Source organism: Mobula birostris, chromosome 8, assembly GCF_030028105.1.
Source record: "Mobula birostris isolate sMobBir1 chromosome 8, sMobBir1.hap1, whole genome shotgun sequence".
NCBI classification, from domain to species: Eukaryota; Metazoa; Chordata; class Chondrichthyes; order Myliobatiformes; family Myliobatidae; genus Mobula; species Mobula birostris.
This window is the reverse complement of record NC_092377.1, coordinates 149,191,768-149,213,884: the sequence shown is the minus strand read 5'-3', so window position 1 is coordinate 149,213,884 and position 22,117 is coordinate 149,191,768. Positions and strand designations below refer to the sequence as shown.

The window sequence follows — 22,117 nt, the reverse complement described above, 5'->3', positions numbered from 1 at the left end:
TTTGGTTCCCCTTTGGATCAGATGCAGCCTGTACCCCTTGTATACGTCGTACCTTGCCTGGAAGAGATTCCAATAATGCAGAAATCTTAAGCCCTGCCCGTGCATCAGTTTGTCAGATATCCATTCATCTGATTCATCAAATCATCCTATTCTTACTCTCACTGGTGTGTGGTACCGGCAGCAATCCAGAGATTACTGCCCTGGAGAGCTTGCTTTACATCGTTTTACCTGGCTCCCTAAAATCTCTCTTCAGGAACTTTTCACCTTTCCTGCCTTTGTCATTGGGGCGAATATGTACCTAGACTTCTAGATGCTCACCTTCCCCCTTCAATATACTGTTCACCTGATCGGGGATTTCACTGACCCTCGAACCTTGGAGGTAACATGCCATCCAGTTTTCCCTATCACACTTGCAGAATCTCATCTCTATTCCTCTGACTATGGGTTCTCCTATCACCATTACAGTGTCTTCACTTCTGTTCTCGTCAAAACCACAGCACCAGACTTAATGCTGGAGATCAGAGAGGGATATAACAGAGGAACGTGACCTCCAATCTGTGTCAAAGATAAAGTGACAATTTTAATCCTACATTAATTCAATTTTATTCTCATACATTCACATCAGTTCCCCATGTTGGATGAATGAGTAAAATCTAGAGCACTAGTGGCCGGTCACAGGATTTCAGTAAGGTATTTGATAAGGCTCCCCAGCCAAAGCTCATTCAGAAAGTAATGAGACATGGGATCCAGGGAGACCTTGCTTTGTGGATGTAGACATGACTTGCTCACGGAAAGCAAAGTGTGGTTGTAGATAGTTCATATTCTGCATGGAGAACGATCACCAGTGGTGTTCTGCAGGGATCTGTTCTGGGACCCCTCCTCTTGTGATTTTTATAACTATCTGGGATGAGGAAGTTAAAAGGTGGGTTAGTAAGTTTGCTGTTGACACAAAAGTTGGGGATGTCGTAGATAGTCTGGAAGGCTGTCAGACGTTAGAGCAGGACATCGATAGGATGCAGGAGTGGGCTGAGAAGTAGCAGATGGAGTTCAACCCAGATAAGTGTGAAGTGGTTCATTTTGGGAGGTCAAATTAGAAGACAGAATATACCGTTAATGGTAAGACTCTTGGCAGTGTGGAGGATCAGTGAGATCTTGTGTCCACGTCCAGAGGACATTCAAAGCTGCTGCGCAGATTGACAAGTTTGTTAAGAAGGCTGTCACGTTCCTGACCATTAATTCCTCTTGTTCTCCTATTTCTCTTTTCCCCGTGTTCTCCTGGGCTTCTTGATTGTGGCACCTGGTTCTCATCTAAACATGCAGCATAAAAACCCTGGCTTTGCATCCACTCATTGCCAGACGAGGACAGGATACTGACGAGCCGAACCAGCACTCATACTCAAGCCCAGGGCCACTTATATTCCTAGCCTCATGGCGAGCATCAGGTGCCTAAGATTAAGCCCAACTGAAACAAGGGACAGCCAGAGGACCCGGAGTCCGGAGTTCACGGACCATTGCGTGGTCTGGAATGCGGACGTCATGGACCGGACCATGACAAAATGAGTTTAATCTCTACAGAACAGCTCTAGCAAACTTGCCCACAAGGATATTGTTCCCCCTTGGGTTCAGGTGTAACCAACCCTCTTTATACAAATCACAATGTATCTTCCTCAGAAGATATCCTGGTGATCTACAAACATGAAACCTTTCCTCCTGCACTAATTCCTCAGTATTCATCTACCAGTGCATCTTACTCTTACCCTCACTGGCATGTGTCACAGGCAGCAATCCAGAGATTACTACCATGGAGGTCTAATCTGCTGCTTTTACCAAGCTTCGATATGCTTCCCTTCCACTATTAGATTTCTGATTGGACCAGGAACCCATGAACAGCCCCTCACCATTCTTCTTTTGAACTATCATTTTGTTCTCGAAAATGAGAGTACTTTTTATCTCTTTCGCTGTACTGCTGCTGCTGAACTACACATTTCACAACATATTTCAGTGATGATAGACCTGATCACGCGGTCCAATATAGATAAAGTGAATGTGGAGGGGATGTTTCCTATCTAGGACTGGAGGACACATTCTCAGAATACGAGGACATCCCCTTAGAATGGAGATCAAGAGGGATCGTTTTCTGTGGTGAATCTGTGGGATTCATTGCTATAGTGGCCAATTCATTGGGTGTATTCAAACTGGTGTTTGATAGTTTCTTGATTAATAAGGTCGTCAAAGCTTACAGGCAGATGGCAAAAGAATGGTGTTGAGAGGGATAATTAAGCAGTGATGATGAAATGGCAGAATAGATTTGATGAACAAAGGGCCTAATTCTGCTCCTATGCCTTCTGGTCTTATGGTCATATCCCCATTTTGAAGTAGCCCATTGAAAGTAAGCATCCAGACAATTGTTAGAAAGAATGATTATATTGGCCTCCATTACACGATGATTTGTGTATATATGTAAAAATGGCATATTATAATGAAATAGGATATGGACTGCTGTTTTGGAGGAAGAGCAGAGGGACAGAACCTCCACATCTGTGTCAAAGATAAAGGGGCAATTTTAATCTTACTTCAATCTTATTTTATTCCCAAACATTCACATCAGATCCCAGCCTGTTCATGTTGGAGACGTGAGTAAAATCTGGAGCACTAGTGTCCAGCCATGGGATTTCAGTAAGGCATTTGATAAGGTTCCCCATCCACGCCTCATTTAGAAAATGATGAGGCATGGGATACAAGGAGTCCTTGCTTTGTGGATTTAGAATTGGCTTGCTCACAGAAGGCAAAGGGTGGTTGTAATTTCTCGTATTCAGCATGGAAATCGGTGACCAGTGGTAATCTGCCGCAATCGTTCTGGGACCCCTCCTCTTGGTGATTCTTGTAAATGCCCTGGATGCGGAAGTAGAATGGTGGATTAGTAAGTTTGCTGATGACTCTAAAGTTAGGGGTGTTGTAGATAGTGAAGGAGGCTTTCAGAAGTTAGAGCAAGACATCGATAGGATGCAGAAATGGGCAGAGAAGTAGCAGATGGAGTTCAATCCAGATAAGTGTGCAGTGGTTCATTTCGGGAGGTCAAACTTGAAGCCAGAGAATAATGGTAATGGTAAGACTCTTGGCAGTGTGGAGGATCAGCCAGTGTGCAGGTCCATGTCTATAGGGCACTCAAAGCTGCTGAGCAGGTTGACAGTATTGTTAAGAAGGCCTTTGCTGTGACGTCTTTGGCCTTCATCAACAGTAGAATTGAGTTCAGGAGCCGCGAGTTAATGTTAAAACTATATAAGACCTTAGTTAGACCCCACTTGAAGTATTATGTACAGTTCTGGTTATCAGACGGATATAATACTGCCTTTAAAGAGACTCTTAGATAGGTACATAGACCTCAGAAAAATTGAGGGAAAAGCAGTTCTCGACAATTCTAGGCAGTTTCCAGATTAGGTTGTATGGTCGGCACAAGATTGCGGGCCGAAGGGCCTGTAGTGTGCTGTAGAGTTCTATGATTTCTATAAAAATATGCAGAGTCTCCACAAACGGAACCAGGGTTAGGATTTGACAAATATTACTGCAGCTGTGAGGCAGCAGCTTTTCTCTCCGCAGTCATTCCTTCACTCTTGCCCAGCGCGGTAAACCAGGCAGGACGGTGTTCTCTGAGAACCATTTGAAGTCATTTGTGTAATTAATGAGTCAATTGAAAATGAGAGAGATAAAATATAAGGTAGTTGTAATCTAGCCACTTACTTGAACTAAACTCCTGATGCCCTGTTCCTTCCCTTTCTGCCATTGTCTACTGTCCACTCCAATCAGATTCCTTCTTCGTCAGTGGAAGTGTCCATTTTTTTTTTTGTACTGATCTCTCACCTTCTCACTTCATCCCTCTCTCCCACGTAACTTGTTCCATCATTCACCTTCTAGCTTAAACTCTTTCGCTTCTCTACCCACCCATCATAGCTCGCCCAGCCAACCACCACCACATTCTTGTTCTGGTTTCTTACCCCTTCCTTTCCAGTCCTGATTAAGTGTCACAGCCCAGAATGTTCATTTGTTATACCTCTGCACGGATGCTGCCTGATCTGCAGCATTTTGTATGTGTTCTACGAGTCTGTGGTGGCCAGTGCTATCTGTTCTACGAGTCTGTGGTGGCCAGTGCTATCATGTTTGCTATTGTGTGCTGGGGCAGCAGGCTGATGGTGGCAGACACCAACAGAATCAACAAACTCATTCGTAAGGCCAGTGATGTTGTGGGGATGGAACTGGTCTCTCTCACGGTGGTGTCTGAAAAGAGGATGCTGTCTCAGTTGCATGCCATCTTGGTCAATGTCTCCCATTCACTGCATAATGTACTGGGTGGGCACAGGAGTACATTCAGCCAGAGACTCATTCCACCGAGATGCAACACAGAGCATCATAGGAAGTCATTCCTGCCTGTGGCCATCAAACTCTACAACTCCTCCCTTGGAGGGTCAGACACCCTGAACCAATAGGCTGGTCCTGGACTTATTTCATAATTTACTGGCATAATTTACATATTACTATTTAACTATTTATGGTTCTAAGACTATTTATTATTTATGGAGCAACTGTAACGAAAACCAATTTCCCCCGGGATTAATAAAGTATGACTATGACTATGTTACTGTGGATGTCCAGGATCTGCAGAACCTCTTGTGTTGTTAATCGCCTAGTGATCATTTTATCTCCAAGTGGCCGCTTATTAAAAGTGGCACATTGCTCTTGACGGCGTTGTTCTGTGGCCAAACTGATAATGGGAACAGCACATCTGCTGAGAAATATGAAATATTGTTTGTAACCCGGACATCTTTCACTTTACGCAAACATTTCCCTCTAACTATCTGGAGTGCGCAGTTTGGGAGGTGGTGGTGAAGTGTTGAGGTGGGTGGTGGCGCAATGTTTTGAAGTAGGTGTGCCCGTATATTCTCCCGCAATCACAACCACCTGAAAGTTGAGATTTTGGTTGCTGAGAGAGATGGGTCTGATTTCAACTCTATCTTACCCCACACTGCCAGAGGGAGTGGAGTTGGAGCTGCAGTTACCGGCCGTGACTGAGACGAGTCCACCTACCACTGCAGGGAATGTACACCCTAGGAATTTGTTATTCAGCCCTGAGCACATCACGTTATCACCCGGTGCTGTGATTAGAAAGGAGAGACGAGAGACTGCAGATACTGCAATGCGGATCAAAAACTGCCCTGTTGGTGAACTCAGCAGGCCGAGCATCGTCTGTACAGGCAAACGGATAACAGCGGATAGGGTCGACACCCTACAGAGAACTGAGAGTGTAGGGTAAATTGACTCCAGATAGAAGTGTGAAGGTGGGTTGAAATGGCATGGTGAGTGATATGAAAGTGAAGCAAATCTAAAAATATGAAGGTGCAAGGTGTGAAAGGGAAGTGGAAGAGTGGTGACGAAGGATAGTAGGTGACAGGCAAAGTCAATAAGGGAGATATGATGGCAGATTGGACCATGTGAGAGTGGAGAGTAGGAACATTGAACGAAGGTAAAATAAATGAACTCGGCTACGTGGGATAATCATCTGCTGGATTTGGGAGCCATGATTCCCCGTAATTATGAAGACGGCTAACCTGCTCTTGACTGGCCGCGAACTATTCCGCAGGAGACTGGGCAGAGTGCCCCGTGAGTTCCCGAAACCCAGTGATTTCAATAACATCGACCTGGATGAGGTCGGTTTATACAATTGGTAGCAAACACCACCACCCTCAGCACAGCTGGCAACTGAAACATTATCTGTTTAATTATTTCCTACAGCATGACTGCCGGGAAATATTGCTTGCACCCTAGAGGTACTTGAACTTGGCAAACAGTTCCGATTAATTTATCTGCAGTAGGAACCGGGTAAGACTGGAGAGGGAAGGGTTTCTTTTTGCCACAGATTTTTGTTTCTATCCTGGGACATTTCTGGAGCCAGTTTAGCACAATGTTTAGACATCAGAGTGACTTCAAGAGTCATCGGTCTTCTGTATTGGACGTCACTCATCCCATTTGTCCTCAGCGTCTCTCCCACCCGCCAAAGGAAACAATCATTGGCTGACCTGAAGAAGGGTCTCTTCCCAAAATGTCAACTGTTCATTCCTTTCCACAGATGCTACCCGGCTAGCTGAGTTCTTCCACCACTTTGTGTGTGTCACCTACTCCCAAACCCTCCACACAAATGGAGTGAACTGTCGTGGAAAAAGAATCAAAATAGAATTAGGTACATTGTTGGAGGAATGTCATTTACAGGATTCATAATTCACAATACATAATTCGTTGAAAGTGGCTTCTCAGTTTGATAGGGTGGTAAAGAGCCATTTTGCAACACTGGCCTTCATAAATTACAGTACGGGGACAGGAATTGAGAAGATATATTAAAGTTGTATTAGACACTGGGGATGCAAAATTTATTCTGTGCAGTGCCGGTCTGATGAACCTTGGTGCTTGCCACAGAGAGTTTAGTTCCTTGGGTTTTTGAGCACCTGTGCATGCTAATCAATATCTTAATTAGAGTCGTTAATCCCTTGTCTGTTTGGTTTCCTCTTGGCAAGTTAATTGTCGCAGGCACATGTTTCCCGCCTTCTATGCTTATATAAGTCAGTGCCTTGGTGGGTGTTATCGTGTCAGAATGAATGAATTGTTTGTGTACAGTTGCTCTGCCGAGGCTCTGTTGGTGTTCCAATATCTAACATATGGGGGTAGAAGGGTGGGTCGGCAAGTTTGCAGACGACACAAAGGTTGGTGGTGTTGTAGGTAGTGTAGAGGATTGTCAAAGATTGCAGAGAGACATTGATAGGATGCAGAAGTGGTAGATGGAGTTCAACCCGGAGAAGTGTGAGGTGGTACACTTTGGAAGGACAAACTCCAAGGCAGAGTACAAAGTAAATGGCAGGATACTTGGTAGTGTGGAGGAGCAGAGGGATCTGGGGGTACATGTCCACAGATCCCTGAAAGTTGCCTCACAGGTAGATAGGGTAGTTAAGACAGCTTATGAGGTGTTAGCTTTCATAAGTCGAGGGATAGAGTTTAACAGTCGCGATGTAATGATGCAGCTCTATAAAACTTTGGTTAGGCCGCACTTGGAGTACTGTGTCCAGTTCTGGTCGCCTCACTATAGGAAGGATGTGGAAGCATTGGAAAAGGTACAGAGGAGATTTACCAGGATGCTGCCTGGTTTAGAGAGTATGCATTATGATCAGAGATTGAGGGAGCTAGGGCTTTACTCTTTGGAGAGAAGGAGGATGAGAGGAGACATGACAGAGGTGTACAAGATAATAAGAGGATTAGATAGAGTGGACAGCCAGCGCCTCTTCCCCAGGGCACCACTGCTCAACACAAGAGGACATGGGTTTAAGGTAAGGGGTGGGAAGTTCAAGGGGGATATTAGAGGAAAGTTTTTTACTCAGAGAGTGGTTGGTGCATGGAATGCACTGCCGAGTCAGTGGTGGAGGCAGATACACTAGTGAGGTTTAAGAGACTACTAGACAGGTATATGAGGAAGTTAAGTTGGGGGCTTATATGGGAGGCAGGGTTTGAGGGTCTGTACAACATTGTGGGCTGAAGGGCCTGTACTGTGCTGTACTATTCTATGTTCTATGTTTAAACACGACACGACTTTACCTCAACCTACCTGTGTTTGGAGATTACCATTGGTTCCCTATCTGTACGAATCGCCAATATAATATTCAGTCAGGCCTATATGTTGAGCTCTGTGCTTAGAGACGATCCCCGCGCCCCCCACCCCCCGCCAACCCTGTCCAAAATTCGGACCCAATCTTTCTATCCGTTCCCTCCACCCCGCTTGCTTTACCGGTAGAAATCAATCAATAGGAACACATGGATCGCCTTTTTTTTTCCCTACAAAATTCTTCATTACAAATGTCGGTGCTATACAATATTTACAAACCCAGTGACTAACACATTTACTACACTACAAACAGACAATACATGTTAAACCAATATATTGCCATCCTCATCAATGATGGCATTTACACCCCGCGGAGCCCAACGGTCCCGGAACATCTCGACGGTCGCCGTGGACTGCGCGTATTCCTTTTCAATGTTCACCCGGGCTCGAACATACCCCCTGAACATAGCCAGGCAGTCCGCCCGTGAAGAACCTCCTGCCACCCTTTTCCAGGAGCCACGGATGGCAATTTTCGCCAGCCCCAGGAGCAAGTTGACAAGGACATCCTCATCCCTCTGTGCCCCCCTCCTTACTGGATGACCATATATGAATAGGGTGGGACTGAAATGCAACCAGAAGGCGAGAAGCAGCCCACGCAAATACGCGAAAAGGGGCTGCAGCCTCACACACTCCACGTACATATGGTACACGGTCTCCTCCAGCCCGCAGAAGTGACACGCGGCTGGGAGATCCGTGTACAAACTAAAGAACTTATTGCAGGGCACCGCTTTATGCAGCACCCTCCAGCCGAGATCCCCAAAGGTGCATGGGAAGGACTCCCTTGTAGAGGGACTTCCACTGGGGACCCCCCTCACCTCCAGGTGGAAGGATCGACCGCCATGGCGTGTCGGGACGGTGGACAAATGCTAGGAAGTGGAGGGTGTGGAGCAGCAGCCCATAAAGGTACCTCCTGCCTGCATCCCTGAATGGGATTGTGGGTGTCGATGAAAGACAGCTCAAGTTGTGTGGATTCGTCTCTCGGGCAAGGCTGCGGGGCCTGGGCCCGACGAGCAGCTCAGCCCGAGTCGTTCCACACACCTGAGCCGCACTGACATCCGTTGAGACAGGGCAAGGGTCAGCCAGGACCCCGCCCTCTGCCAGAGGAGGGGATTCCCGGCCTGAGGCAACCATGTTCCAGACTCTCAGTAGGTCCTGATAGAAGCCGGGCAGCCTCTGCAAAGCAGCACGGCTAACGCCCGCCGGTGGTAGCTGCATATCTTCGGCAAGACAGCAGCCCCTCCGGAGGAAGAAAGTCGCCAACACGTGCCACCTGGGAGGGTGCTCGGCGTACAGGAATCTCTGCAGCGTCCTGAGGCGGAGAGCCGCCAGTCGTGTGCGTACACACACCAGCGACTGTCCGCCCTCTCCTTCTGGGAGACTCAGAACCGCTGCAGAGACCCAGTGCTTCCTGTTTCCCCAGAAGAAGTCCACTAGCTTCCTCTGCATTCTTGCGACAAAAGGGGCAGGGGGGGCCAAAGTGACCATCCGGTACCACAACATGGAGGCCACCAGCTGGTTTATGACCACCACCCTGCCTCGATAGGAAAGCACCCTGAGAAGGCCTGACCAGCGCCCTAGCCGGGCCATGACCTTTGTCTCCAGGTCCTGCCAGTTCGCCAGCCAGGTCTCCCCAGAAGGACTCAGGTAGACTGCCAGATAGAGAAGACGTCTGGTGCTCCACTCAAAAGCTCTCATCTCCTCCGGCAGGGAGTCCACCTGCCACTGGCCTACTAAGAGTCCGGAACATTTCGCCCAGTTGATCCTGGCGGAGGATGCCGCCGAGAAAACATCTTGGCACTCGCGCATCCTCCGCAGGTCACAGGGGTCTGTCATCATGAGGAGTACGTCATCAGCGTAGGCCGAGAGGACGACCCCCATGTCCGGTTCGCGCAGAACCAGACCTGTCAGCCTTCGCCGAAGAAGGCTGAGGAATGGCTCGACACAGATCGCATACAGTTGACCGGACATGGGGCACCCTTGACGCACTCCTCTTCGGAAGTGGATAGGTCCTGTCAATGATCCATTAATCTTAACTAGGCACTCTGCGGCAGAGTACAGGAGCCGAACTCGGGCCACAAAGTGTGGTCCGAGCCCAAAAGCCTGCAGGGTGCCCACCAGGAAACTGTCGTCCACCCGGTCAAAAGCCTTCTCCTGGCCAAGAGAAAGAAACGCTGCCGGGGTCCCAGTCTCCTGGAGTAGGTGGATCAGGTCCTGTACTAGGTGGACATTGTCCTGGATGGAGCGGCCCGGGACTGTATAAGATTGGTCAGGATGGACCACCTGTCCAATTACCGAACCCAGACGGTTGGCCATTGCCCGGGCGAAGATCTTGTAGTCCGTGCACAAGAGGGAGACCGGCCGCCAGTTCTTTAGCAGGCGGAGGTCTCCCTTCTTGGGCAGTAGGGCCACAACAGCTCTCCGCCATGAGAGGGGCATTTCTCCGGTGGCTAGGCTCTCCCCTAGGACAAGGCTGTAATCATCCCCAGGACATCCCAAAAAGCCTGATAAAACTCAACACTCAGCCCATCCAAACCAGGGGACTTGCCCCTCCGGAGTTGCCGAAGGGCAGTGGACAGCTCCTCCCGAGTCAGGGGGGCATCCAGACGCACTGCGTCCTCTGGGCTGACCTTCGGCAAATCCTCCCAGACCTCATTACACGCCTCCGCATTTGACGGATCAGGCGAGAATAAGGACCGATAGAATGAACGGACCTCGTTGTTAATTCCATCAGGGTCTGTGATGGAGGAGCCATCGGCAGCCAGCAGCTCCACTAGCTGCTTTTGAACTCCCCGCCACCTTTCCAACGAGTAGAAGAAGGGTGAGCCACGGTCCAAATCCTGCAGCATTTGGATCCGTGACCTCACGTACGCACCTCGGGACTGCTGGAGCTGCAGGTTCCTTAGTGCGTCCTTCTTCTCCTGGTATTCCTGCCACAGCTGTTGGTCTCCAGCGGTCGGACCGAGGCGGGACTCCAGGTCAAGCAACGCTCTCTCAAGCCGCTCAACCTCAGAGCTCCGCCTCTTTGTCGACCCCCTAGTGTACTCCCGACATAAAAACCGGATGTGGGCTTTGCCCACATCCCACCATAGCCGTAGGGAGCAGAAATCTCTCCGCTTCTCCTTCCAGGAGACCCAGAAAGCTCGGAACGAATCCCGGAATCGGCTGTCCTCCAGCAGCCGGTTGTTAAAATGCCAATACCCGGATCCCACCCGAGGGTGTAGTGGAATAAATTCCATCCACACAAGGTGATGATCCGAGCACGACACCGGCCGCATGGAGGACGCCGACACGCGGGAGACGTAGGCCCGAGAGATGTAAATGCGGTCTATCCTGGAACCTCCTTCTCTAGACCTTCTCGAGAAGGCGCTAGAGTTGGGGTGAAGATTCCGCCAGCTGTCCACCAAGTCAAAGGAGCCGACTAGCTCCTTTAACTTTTTTGCAGATGCTGGGTCGCGTTGGAGGCCCGAACGGTCCTCCGCCTCGAGGGTACAATTGAAATCTCCCCCGAGGATGACGCAATCCCCAGGATCGATGGAGCTCAGCAGGGTGGACAGCTGGCAGAATAGGCGCGTCTGCATCACACCGCGCCTGGGAGCATACACATTGATAAAATGCAATGGTACGCCATCCAGGCGCACAACCAGGTGGAGCAGACGGCCGGGCACAACGTCCTGGACTCTTTCAATTACTGGCTGGAAGGTCGGGGCCAACAGGATCGCCACCCCGCTAGAAATGGAGCTTAGGTGGCTCATGTAGACCCCGCCCCGCCACTCCAGGAGCCAAGCAGACTCGTCCCCAGGGATGGTATGGGTTTCCTGCAGGAAAATCACCGTATACCGCCCATCCCTGAGGGCTGAGAGATTGTTATGCCTGCGAAGAGGACCCCTGCTGCCGTTTACATTGAGACTAGCTATGGTAAGCTTCATGGCGGGAGCACACTAGGTCTCAGCAGCTGTGACCATTTCGGTGAGAGCGGAGGCGCCCTCCACCACACTGTCCGGAAAGAAAGCAAGGTTACTTTTTGCCTTCCGGGCTCGAGCGGTACCAGCGACACCCTGTGACCCACCATCCCCCGTAGGAGCGAGGCTGCTTCTCCCTCTAATGTCCCTTACTAGGTCATCTAGGAAAGATTTTAGTTGCCGTCTGTCGTTCCCCGCCACCGCATTCCTCTTTCCCTTTCCCTTTCGTCCGAGGATGACTCGCAGGGACCTCACCAGCCTCGGCATGCTGGGCCAGCGTAGCGAGGCTAGTTGAGGCCGGTGCTTGGCACCCTCAGAGGTGAGAATAAAATGCTTAATTTCCTCTACAGGTATCAATGGGGACTTCTCAGGAGGGGTGAGGATGTCCATTATTTCACTATCGAAAGAGTCCCCCTCCAACCCGTCACTGCAGACAGAATCGCCATCGGCCTCCCCGCATGTTCCAAAAGATGGCTGCGCTTGTGACCCATACCGCGCAGCGGGCACCTCGCTCTTACCTGCCCGCTCCACCGTCGCATCAGCCTCATCCACATTTGCGACAGTGGAGGGACAATCCCCAGGGACTCCCTGCAAGTCATTAATTGCTGGGGTCGACGTGCACAGAAAAACGTCCTCCCCAGGGGGCAGGCATAGAGGGGAACCCGGCACCTTTGGTCCAAGGGATTCACAAGCAGCCTGGTGCTGAGAATGAGAGAGCTTTGTCTCCTCTCCTCTTACATTATTTGGTACACTGGCCTCCAGAGAGGCGCTGACTTGTAGGTCCTGGGTGGAGGCCTCCAGGGCTGCCTCATTTGTGCAAACAGGGCTATCACAAGCTTTTTGCACAACCACACCATCTTCCCCAGGACTGGTGGCTACATCTGGGGACTCAGGTTTAGAACCAACCCCTACCCGGATTCCCACCCCTTCCTGGGACTCCCCCGCATCTACATCCCCTGCCCTCTTGCGGGAACGTTCCCTTCTCCTCTTCACACCGGAGGAGCACACAGGTGCAGGCTTCACCGATGGGGCGGCGCTCTCGGTTTCCATCGCCCCGTCTGCTTGCGCACCTCCCCGAGCCCCACGCTCCACTTCAGGCGAAATGGGCGTGAGCTCTGCAGCCTCAAAGGCCCGCTTCTTACTGTGTTTGGATTTCCCCTTTGCCTTCTTACTCCGCACAGACTCCACCCCGTCCCCCACCTGAACCACAGGGAGAGGAGCAGGGACCGACCCAACCGTAGGAGTAGGGGTAGGGGTAGGGGCAGGGGCAGGGTGAGGGGCTGGGGCAGGATCACGGGCGGGGGCAGGGTCAGATGCAGGCGCAGACGCACGCGCAGGAGTAGGATCAGGGGCAGAGGTAGCTGGGGCACTGGTGCCCGAAATGGGCTCCCTCGGGTTCCGGGCGGCAGGACAGTCCCTCCGAAAGTGCGCCACCCCCCTGCACCCATGGCACCGCGGGCGCTCGGAGCTCCAGTACACCTGATAATCCACTCCCTCGTGCCGGACAGTAAACCGGCCCTCAACATCGTCCTCCCTTTCCAGCTGCATGAAAACCTGACGCCGGAAAGAGATTACGGTGCGGAGGGTGCGTCTCTTAAATTTGTGTCGGATGGCAGTGATCTCCGACCTTACTTGCCCTAAACGGGCCAGTGGGGGTAGCAAGTCCTCATTTGGAATGAAAGGCTTAACATGCCCAAGCACGATACGTTGCGTGGGGGCCGTCACCAGCTCCATAGGTAAAAAGATGTTGTCTACCGTGACTCCCCTGCTTAGGGCCCGGTGCACTAGCTCTTCATTCGCCAGATAAAACACCGCCTTTCCGAACTCCTTCTCGGTGGCCAGAATACCACCTTTCCCAACAAGGTCCTCCATTGCCTCCGTACACTTTTCTAGTGTCATTCCAGGGCGCAAAATACATTGCACCCCACGTTCCACCTTCACCGACCGAAAAAGGGCGTTGTCCGAGGCCGGGGAGGCAGCCGCCCTTGCGTAACTCCCCGAAGGCCCGCGACTCCCTGGAGACCGGTCCGGCATGCTGGCGCTCTTTCCAGTCCGAGAATCCTACAGCGGTGCCGGTTAGAAGTCCTGGAACGAGTCGAATAACTGGCCGGGAAAGTTTGCAGTCGACAGTTCCTCGCTGGCTCGACGCCAGGAAAGGCTCCGTCGGACTTGCAGAGACCCAGGCCGGGAGAGGCCGAAACGTCCTTCCAGATGCTCCGGCACCAACACCAGACGAAAATCAGGAAAACAATGGAGGAGGAACGTTGCCCCGCTGTCAATGGGGGGGAACGACGGCGTTTGCCTCCGGTTTTGGAGCGAACCGGCTTCCTGGCGAGTTGCCAGCGGCCGCAGCTGGGAGCTACGCAGTTAGCAGGTGCCAACAAACCCAGCCCAAACCGGCAGTAAAACTGCACACCGAGTTTCCACACCAGCGCCGTCACTCACTCGGTTGTCCAAGAGACTTTTAGAGCCACCTCCAAAGTATTCCACGAACTTTATCCAGTAGTTTTGCCTCGATTTCTCCCAGCTCAGTCAGCACAGCTCCTCTCTGTCTCTGACCCTAGGTTGTATGGTCGGCACAAGATTGCGGGCCGAAGGGCCTGTAGTGTGCTGTAGAGTTCTATGATTTCTATAAAAATATGCAGAGTCTCCACAAACGGAACCAGGGTTAGGATTTGACAAATATTACTGCAGCTGTGAGGCAGCAGCTTTTCTCTCCGCAGTCATTCCTTCACTCTTGCCCAGCGCGGTAAACCAGGCAGGACGGTGTTCTCTGAGAACCATTTGAAGTCATTTGTGTAATTAATGAGTCAATTGAAAATGAGAGAGATAAAATATAAGGTAGTTGTAATCTAGCCACTTACTTGAACTAAACTCCTGATGCCCTGTTCCTTCCCTTTCTGCCATTGTCTACTGTCCACTCCAATCAGATTCCTTCTTCGTCAGTGGAAGTGTCCATTTTTTTTTGTACTGATCACTCACCTTCTCACTTCATCCCTCTCTCCCACGTAACTTGTTCCATCATTCACCTTCTAGCTTAAACTCTTTCGCTTCTCTACCCACCCATCATAGCTCGCCCAGCCAACCACCACCACATTCTTGTTCTGGTTTCTTACCCCTTCCTTTCCAGTCCTGATTAAGTGTCACAGCCCAGAATGTTCATTTGTTATACCTCTGCATGGATGCTGCCTGATCTGCAGCATTTTGTATGTGTTCTACGAGTCTGTGGTGGCCAGTGCTATCATGTTTGCTATTGTGTGCTGGGGCAGCAGGCCGATGGTGGCAGACACCAACAGAATCAACAAACTCATTCGTAAGGCCAGTGATGTTGTGGGGATGGAACTGGTCTCTCTCACGGTGGTGTCTGAAAAGAGGATGCTGTCTCAGTTGCATGCCATCTTGGTCAATGTCTCCCATTCACTACATAATGTACTGGGTGGGCACAGGAGTACATTCAGCCAGAGACTCATCTCACCCAGATGCAACACAGAGCATCATAGGAAGTCATTCCTGCCTGTGGCCATCAAACTCTACAACTCCTCCCTTGGAGGGTCAGACACCCTGAACCAATAGGCTGGTCCTGGACTTATTTCATAATCTACTGGCATAATTTACATATTACTATTTAACTATTTATGGTTCTAAGACTATTTATTATTTATGGAGCAACTGTAACGAAAACCAATTTCCCCCGGGATTAATAAAGTATGACTATGACTATGTTACAGTGGATGTCCAGGATCTGCAGAACCTCTTGTGTTGTTAATCGCCTAGTGATCATTTTATCTCCAAGTGGCCGCTTATTAAAAGTGGCACATTGCTCTTGACGGCGTTGTTCTGTGGCCAAACTGATAATGGGAACAGCACATCTGCTGAGAAATATGAAATATTGTTTGTAACCCGGACATCTTTCACTTTACGCAAACATTTCCCTCTAACTATCTGGAGTGCGCAGTTTGGGAGGTGGTGGTGAAGTGTTGAGATGGGTGGTGGAGCAATGTTTTGAAGTAGGTGTGCCTGTATATTCTCCCGCAATCACAACCACCTGAAAGTTGAGATTTTGGTTGCTGAGAGAGATGGGTCTGATTTCAACTCTATCTTACCCCACACTGCCAGAGGGAGTGGAGTTGGAGCTGCAGTTACCGGCCGTGACTGAGACGAGTCCACCTACCACTGCAGGGAATGTACACCCTAGGAATTTGTTATTCAGCCCTGAGCACATCACGTTATCACCCGGTGCTGTGATTAGAAAGGAGAGACGAGAGACTGCAGATACTGCAATGCGGATCAAAAACTGCCCTGTTGGTGAACTCAGCAGGCCGAGCATCGTCTGTACAGGCAAACGGATAACAGCGGATAGGGTCGACACCCTACAGAGAACTGAGAGTGTAGGGTAAATTGACTCCAGATAGAAGTGTGAAGGTGGGTTGAAATGGCATGGTGAGTGATATGAAAGTGAAGCAAATCTAAAAATATGAAGGTGCAAGGTGTGAAAGGGAAGTGGAAGAGTGGTGACGAAGGATAGTAGGTGACAGGCAAAGTCAATAAGGGAGATATGATGGCAGATTGGACCATGTGAGAGTGGAGAGTAGGAACATTGAACGAAGGTAAAATAAATGAACTCGGCTACGTGGGATAATCATCTGCTGGATTTGGGAGCCATGATTCCCCGTAATTATGAAGACGGCTAACCTGCTCTTGACTGGCCGCGAACTATTCCGCAGGAGACTGGGCAGAGTGCCCCGTGAGTTCCCGAAACCCAGTGATTTCAATAACATCGACCTGGATGAGGTCGGTTTATACAATTGGTAGCAAACACCACCACCCTCAGCACAGCTGGCAACTGAAACATTATCTGTTTAATTATTTCCTACAGCATGACTGCCGGGAAATATTGCTTGCACCCTAGAGGTACTTGAACTTGGCAAACAGTTCCGATTAATTTATCTGCAGTAGGAACCAGGTAAGACTTGAGAGGGAAGGGTTTCTTTTTGCCACAGATTTTTGTTTCTATCCTGGGACATTTCTGGAGCCAGTTTAGCACAATGTTTAGACATCAGAGTGACTTCAAGAGTCATCGGTCTTCTGTATTGGACGTCACTCATCCCATTTGTCTTCAGCGTCTCTCCCACCCGCCAAAGGAAACAATCATTGGCTGACCTGAAGAAGGGTCTCTTCCCAAAATGTCAACTGTTCATTCCTTTCCACAGATGCTACCCGGCTAGCTGAGTTCTTCCACCACTTTGTGTGTGTCACCTACTCCCAAACCCTCCACACAAATGGAGTGAACTGTCGTGGAAAAAGAATCAAAATAGAATTAGGTACATTGTTGGAGGAATGTCATTTACAGGATTCATAATTCACAATACATAATTCGTTGCAAGTGGCTTCTCAGTTTGATAGGGTGGTAAAGAGCCATTTTGCAACACTGGCCTTCATAAATTACAGTACGGGGACAGGAATTGAGAAGATATATTAAAGTTGTATTAGACACTGGGGATGCAAAATTTATTCTGTGCAGTGCCGGTCTGATGAACCTTGGTGCTTGCCACAGAGAGTTTAGTTCCTTGGGTTTTTGAGCACCTGTGCATGCTAATCAATATCTTAATTAGAGTCGTTAATCCCTTGTCTGTTTGGTTTCCTCTTGGCAAGTTAATTGTCGCAGGCACATGTTTCCCGCCTTCTATGCTTATATAAGTCAGTGCCTTGGTGGGTGTTATCGTGTCAGAATGAATGAATTGTTTGTGTACAGTTGCTCTGCCGAGGCTCTGTTGGTGTTCCAATATCTAACATATGGGGGTAGAAGGGTGGGTCGGCAAGTTTGCAGACGACACAAAGGTTGGTGGTGTTGTAGGTAGTGTAGAGGATTGTCAAAGATTGCAGAGAGACATTGATAGGATGCAGAAGTGGTAGATGGAGTTCAACCCGGAGAAGTGTGAGGTGGTACACTTTGGAAGGACAAACTCCAAGGCAGAGTACAAAGTAAATGGCAGGATACTTGGTAGTGTGGAGGAGCAGAGGGATCTGGGGGTACATGTCCACAGATCCCTGAAAGTTGCCTCACAGGTAGATAGGGTAGTTAAGACAGCTTATGAGGTGTTAGCTTTCATAAGTCGAGGGATAGAGTTTAACAGTCGCGATGTAATGATGCAGCTCTATAAAACTTTGGTTAGGCCGCACTTGGAGTACTGTGTCCAGTTCTGGTCGCCTCACTATAGGAAGGATGTGGAAGCATTGGAAAAGGTACAGAGGAGATTTACCAGGATGCTGCCTGGTTTAGAGAGTATGCATTATGATCAGAGATTGAGGGAGCTAGGGCTTTACTCTTTGGAGAGAAGGAGGATGAGAGGAGACATGACAGAGGTGTACAAGATAATAAGAGGATTAGATAGAGTGGACAGCCAGCGCCTCTTCCCCAGGGCACCACTGCTCAACACAAGAGGACATGGGTTTAAGGTAAGGGGTGGGAAGTTCAAGGGGGATATTAGAGGAAAGTTTTTTACTCAGAGAGTGGTTGGTGCATGGAATGCACTGCCGAGTCAGTGGTGGAGGCAGATACACTAGTGAGGTTTAAGAGACTACTAGACAGGTATATGGAGGAAGTTAAGTTGGGGGCTTATATGGGAGGCAGGGTTTGAGGGTCTGTACAACATTGTGGGCCAAAGGGCCTGTACTGTGCTGTACTATTCTATGTTCTATGTTTAAACACGACACGACTTTACCTCAACCTACCTGTGTTTGGAGATTACCATTGGTTCCCTATCTGTACGAATAGCCAATATAATATTCAGTCAGGCCTATATGTTGAGCTCTGTGCTTAGAGACGATCCCCGCGCCCCCCACCCCCCGCCAACCCTGTCCAAAATTCGGACCCAATCTTTCTATCCGTTCCCTCCACCCCGCTTGCTTTACCGGTAGAAATCAATCAATAGGAGCACATGGATCGCCTTGTGATTCGTGGGGTCCCACGGGGGAAGTATGGTCGCCTTCCGGAACGTCACAATCTATGTGAACAACCTGACTGATGGGAAAGGGGTAATATTTCCAAACTAAGTAGGAATGTGAAGGACAAAAAAAAATTGTTGCACGGTTCTGAAAGGTATGCGATTTTCCATTTGCCAACCGAGACTGAAGCTTGCCTACTCCAACGACAAGAAATACACACAGGAATGTCACACCGGTGACCCCAATGTAATTCAGCCATGAACCTTTCACTCTGTCGTCATTGGGCTGTTAAGAAACTACACACGCAATAAAAGCCAAAGTTGAACGACCAGCGTGGCAGTGGAACTGCAGAATAAAAGCTGCACTTGCCTCCCTAGAGAGAGATGATAGCCCCTCTGTCACTGTGGAGAAGCAGTCTTGGGACGATCATGGTATGTAAGCGGTAGTTGTGTGCATGCGGCTACTTACCTCGTCTTCGGTAAACTGTATGACGAACTTTGAGTTGCCCCATTTGACTCCTCGGAGGTTAAACAAACCAGGATTTCGTGTTAGTAACTTACCTATATCGCTCTGAGCTCTGTCTGTCTCTTGCCTCCTCTGCAGAAACTCCTACTGTGTATCGCTCTGCTGCTGCTCGCCGCTCAGCTGTCGGAATCCGTTTGCAGTATTCGTCGACGGATACCACCGAACGGTAATCATACTCTTGGCGCAGCGCTAACGCTGGCTGGGTTTGGCTCCCCGCCTGTACCTCGGTCGGGTTAGCATGGGGGTGTTGGAGGACGTACCCTTTGACTCGTCCTTCGCTTGGGGTGGGCTACTCTGCCGTCTTTCGGCTGCGACAGTACACGGTGTCCACATGTGCACTGAAGGATTTCATCATAATTATGTGCGTCCGCATCCGCTTCTGACCAATATGTAACCCTGAACTGGTATTGAGAAAGCAAATCGACCGGTGACGACGATTTGCTTGTATGGGATCGTTCTTTGCACTAATCGGAAGCCATTCTTCCCCTGCTGGAACGAGGATATTTCCCAAGCTGTTTGCTGGCCGGCAATTAAATCATGTTTGAGATTAAGTTATTTGCCACGTCACTTTTGGGCGCGCCCTCCCAACCCCAACCCCAACCCCCGACACTTGTTTACATTCACCTGTCCCGGAATCCCTGGTACACAGTACATTCCTATCCTGACTTCACATTCTTCATTTCTAAGTTGACTGACCACATTCCTGACGTGAGCAAACCTGAGCCAAATCAGTAACGAAGACCCCGGGTGTCGCTCAGGTGACTGAGTCGCTTCCAATATGAACTCTGTCAACACTTCAAATCGCAATGACTCTATAGGTCAAGTATCGGCTGTGGGGCGAACATATCGTTTTGTTAAGTTGCCATAGGCGGCAGCTGAACTGCCTTGCATTATGCCACCCTTCATCATCGCCAGAAACAAAGGTTCAATGTACAGTGGGCTATATCACCGAATTCGTAAGCCACGCACCCCCCACTCCACTTCATTGATTCGTTCCAGCACCTGCAGCTTGGATGAGGACTGGGCTTCAAGCTGGCCCAGGTATTCACGGTAAAACCATTGGTTAACGGTGTATGCTTAGACCCCCAGTGAGTGGTGGAAAGCCGGGAGTGAACTGCAAACATCCGTTCTCAGTTGGTGCTGGGAGCTGGGTGTTCAGATCGGCGACGAAGACAAGTAGCGGGTGTGACTGAACGGTTGATCTCACGTCCCGCCTGCAGGTCTGCAACCGGAGTGTGGAACCCGCCCCTCTCCAGAGGGGAAAATGGATCATTTTACGTTGCGTGGGCATTGAGTTAACCCCAGAGCCTAAGAACGCTAACACCTATCTTTATCGCCTACAGGGTCGGGGGAATTGGAGCAGGTCGGCTGTATTGACCCATACGACGGGTCGTTGCACCCAGTGGGGGAGACATGGATAGACCCCGTTTGCATGAGATGCACCTGCGGATCTGCTTTTCATGAATGCTGTACATCGTAAGTAGTCCTGCACTGTTCAGCACACATGGACCGTCACCGACAAGTAGTCTAGATCACTGAGTTCCGGTGGGTGGCTCCCGATGCCAGGGAAGGAACAACTCCCGAGAAAGCCTGGTGAAAGAACCTCCGGCGCGTTGTGCCCTTCTCTGGCCCATTGCTATCATTCTCCAGCTACACATTCAGGTGTTGTCAGAGTGGGATGAAGCAATTACACGATGAAATCGCATCTCAGCCGATCCTGTACGGCAACAGCGGTCCTATCCTGATATCCACTCATATCTTAAATATGTCTGTTGGGTTTGGTGTTCAATGACTGAGCGTATGGTGTAGAGAATTTCTGGGTGAAGACATTGTAGTCCTTAATGGCCTTTCCGATCACCTGAATCTGAGTTCCTGATTCAAGACTTTCCATGTGAAACATGTAAATGCTTACTGGCCGATAGTGCTCACAATGTTTCCAGGTACAAAGGCCATTTTTATGTGATATGGGGAGGATTGGATGATCCAAATGATTCCATTAGTTTGTTCGGGGTCAGAAATTTATATTTGCACGGCAAAAGAAGAGGCTGTTCTGTTTGGAAGTGTGATGATAGATGTTGGATCGAGATAAAGTGGAAAAAAAACTTTCCTGTTCTGAAGTGAAGAAGATACATGTACCGACGGTATAGCATGAGGTCGTGCGACGAGGCCACAAGAGAGCCCGCAGTTATGCAGCGAGCGTCTCGGGTATGGACTGGACTGGGGTGCAGACTGATTCAAAGCAGGTCTATGTACATTGTTTGAAGGGAATCAGTCACGGGATTATTGAGAGGACGATTTTGGTGTCCTGCTGCGCTGTGCTTCACTAGCACAGAGATTGGCTGAATGTCCTCCTTCCATATCCATCCATCCTGTGATTGTGAAGATCTGATATATTGATGATTGGATGATTTTTGATCTGTTCCCTAGGTATTCCACACCCAGCGGCTACTCAGAAGATTGTGTTTCATTGTTCAATCCCCGAGAGTGTCGGTATCGAGTCCACCGGAAGGACAACCCGTCTATTGAATGTGAAGTCCACGTTTTTGTATAATAAGCAGGAGTGCACAGTCAGCTCCCTTCCAACCGAGACAATATCATCAATTTGATAAAGGAGACTTACCTCTTACATATAATCTCTGCTTCATATTAAATATATTCGTCCATTACTTTCCAATCAATATCTTGTCTATCATTTAGTTGGAAATAGCTGAGAGAGTGAAGAGTCTGAGAAACTGCTTGGCGGATTTGACAAGTTAAATGTGTAAGAAGCCTTAGATTGGAATGAGTGAAAGTAACGGATCATAGAATGTGTTCAGCAGCAGAGGTGTGAGTGTTAATTACCTGGTGCAGGTAAAAGCTTTTACCAGGGCTTGGAAGGTATTGTTTGAGAGATCTAACTTTGTGGTGGACACCAGAAAGCAATTGAGGTGAAATACTCGTAGACAGTGGTGGAAGATGAATATCTAAGGATTAAGCAGAACAATTAAGCAAA

General features: G+C 49.3%; 1 protein-coding gene and 1 long non-coding RNA gene across 2 annotated transcripts; one reads left to right on the top strand and one right to left on the bottom strand.

Annotated features, from left to right (window-relative positions):
• Positions 1-2,596: 2,596 nt before the first annotated feature.
• On the bottom strand, positions 2,597-19,450 carry LOC140201829 (uncharacterized). Its single transcript, XR_011886970.1, has 4 exons — positions 19,161-19,450; positions 16,816-16,944; positions 6,069-6,197; positions 2,597-2,892 (listed from the first exon to the last, which is right to left on the bottom strand). It is a non-coding gene; the product is annotated as an uncharacterized lncRNA (long non-coding RNA).
• Positions 18,925-21,791, top strand: LOC140201828 (beta-microseminoprotein J1-like). Its single transcript, XM_072266535.1, has 4 exons — positions 18,925-19,031; positions 19,204-19,291; positions 20,469-20,601; positions 21,553-21,791. The coding sequence occupies exons 1-4, from the start codon at positions 18,984-18,986 to the stop codon at positions 21,674-21,676; spliced, it is 393 nt and encodes a 130-aa protein (XP_072122636.1). The 5' UTR covers positions 18,925-18,983; the 3' UTR covers positions 21,677-21,791.
• Positions 21,792-22,117: the final 326 nt, after the last annotated feature.

Excerpts from the sequence above, each read along its gene's own strand:
- LOC140201828 (XM_072266535.1), top strand. The coding sequence starts at position 18,984 with ATGATAGCCCCTCTGTCACTGTGGAGAAGCAGTCTTGGGACGATCATG. Across the intron at positions 19,032-19,203 it reads GCAGTCTTGGGACGATCATG|AAACTCCTACTGTGTATCGC; the intron begins GTATGTAAGCGG and ends CCTCCTCTGCAG. Across the intron at positions 19,292-20,468 it reads TCGACGGATACCACCGAACG|GGTCGGGGGAATTGGAGCAG; the intron begins GTAATCATACTC and ends TATCGCCTACAG.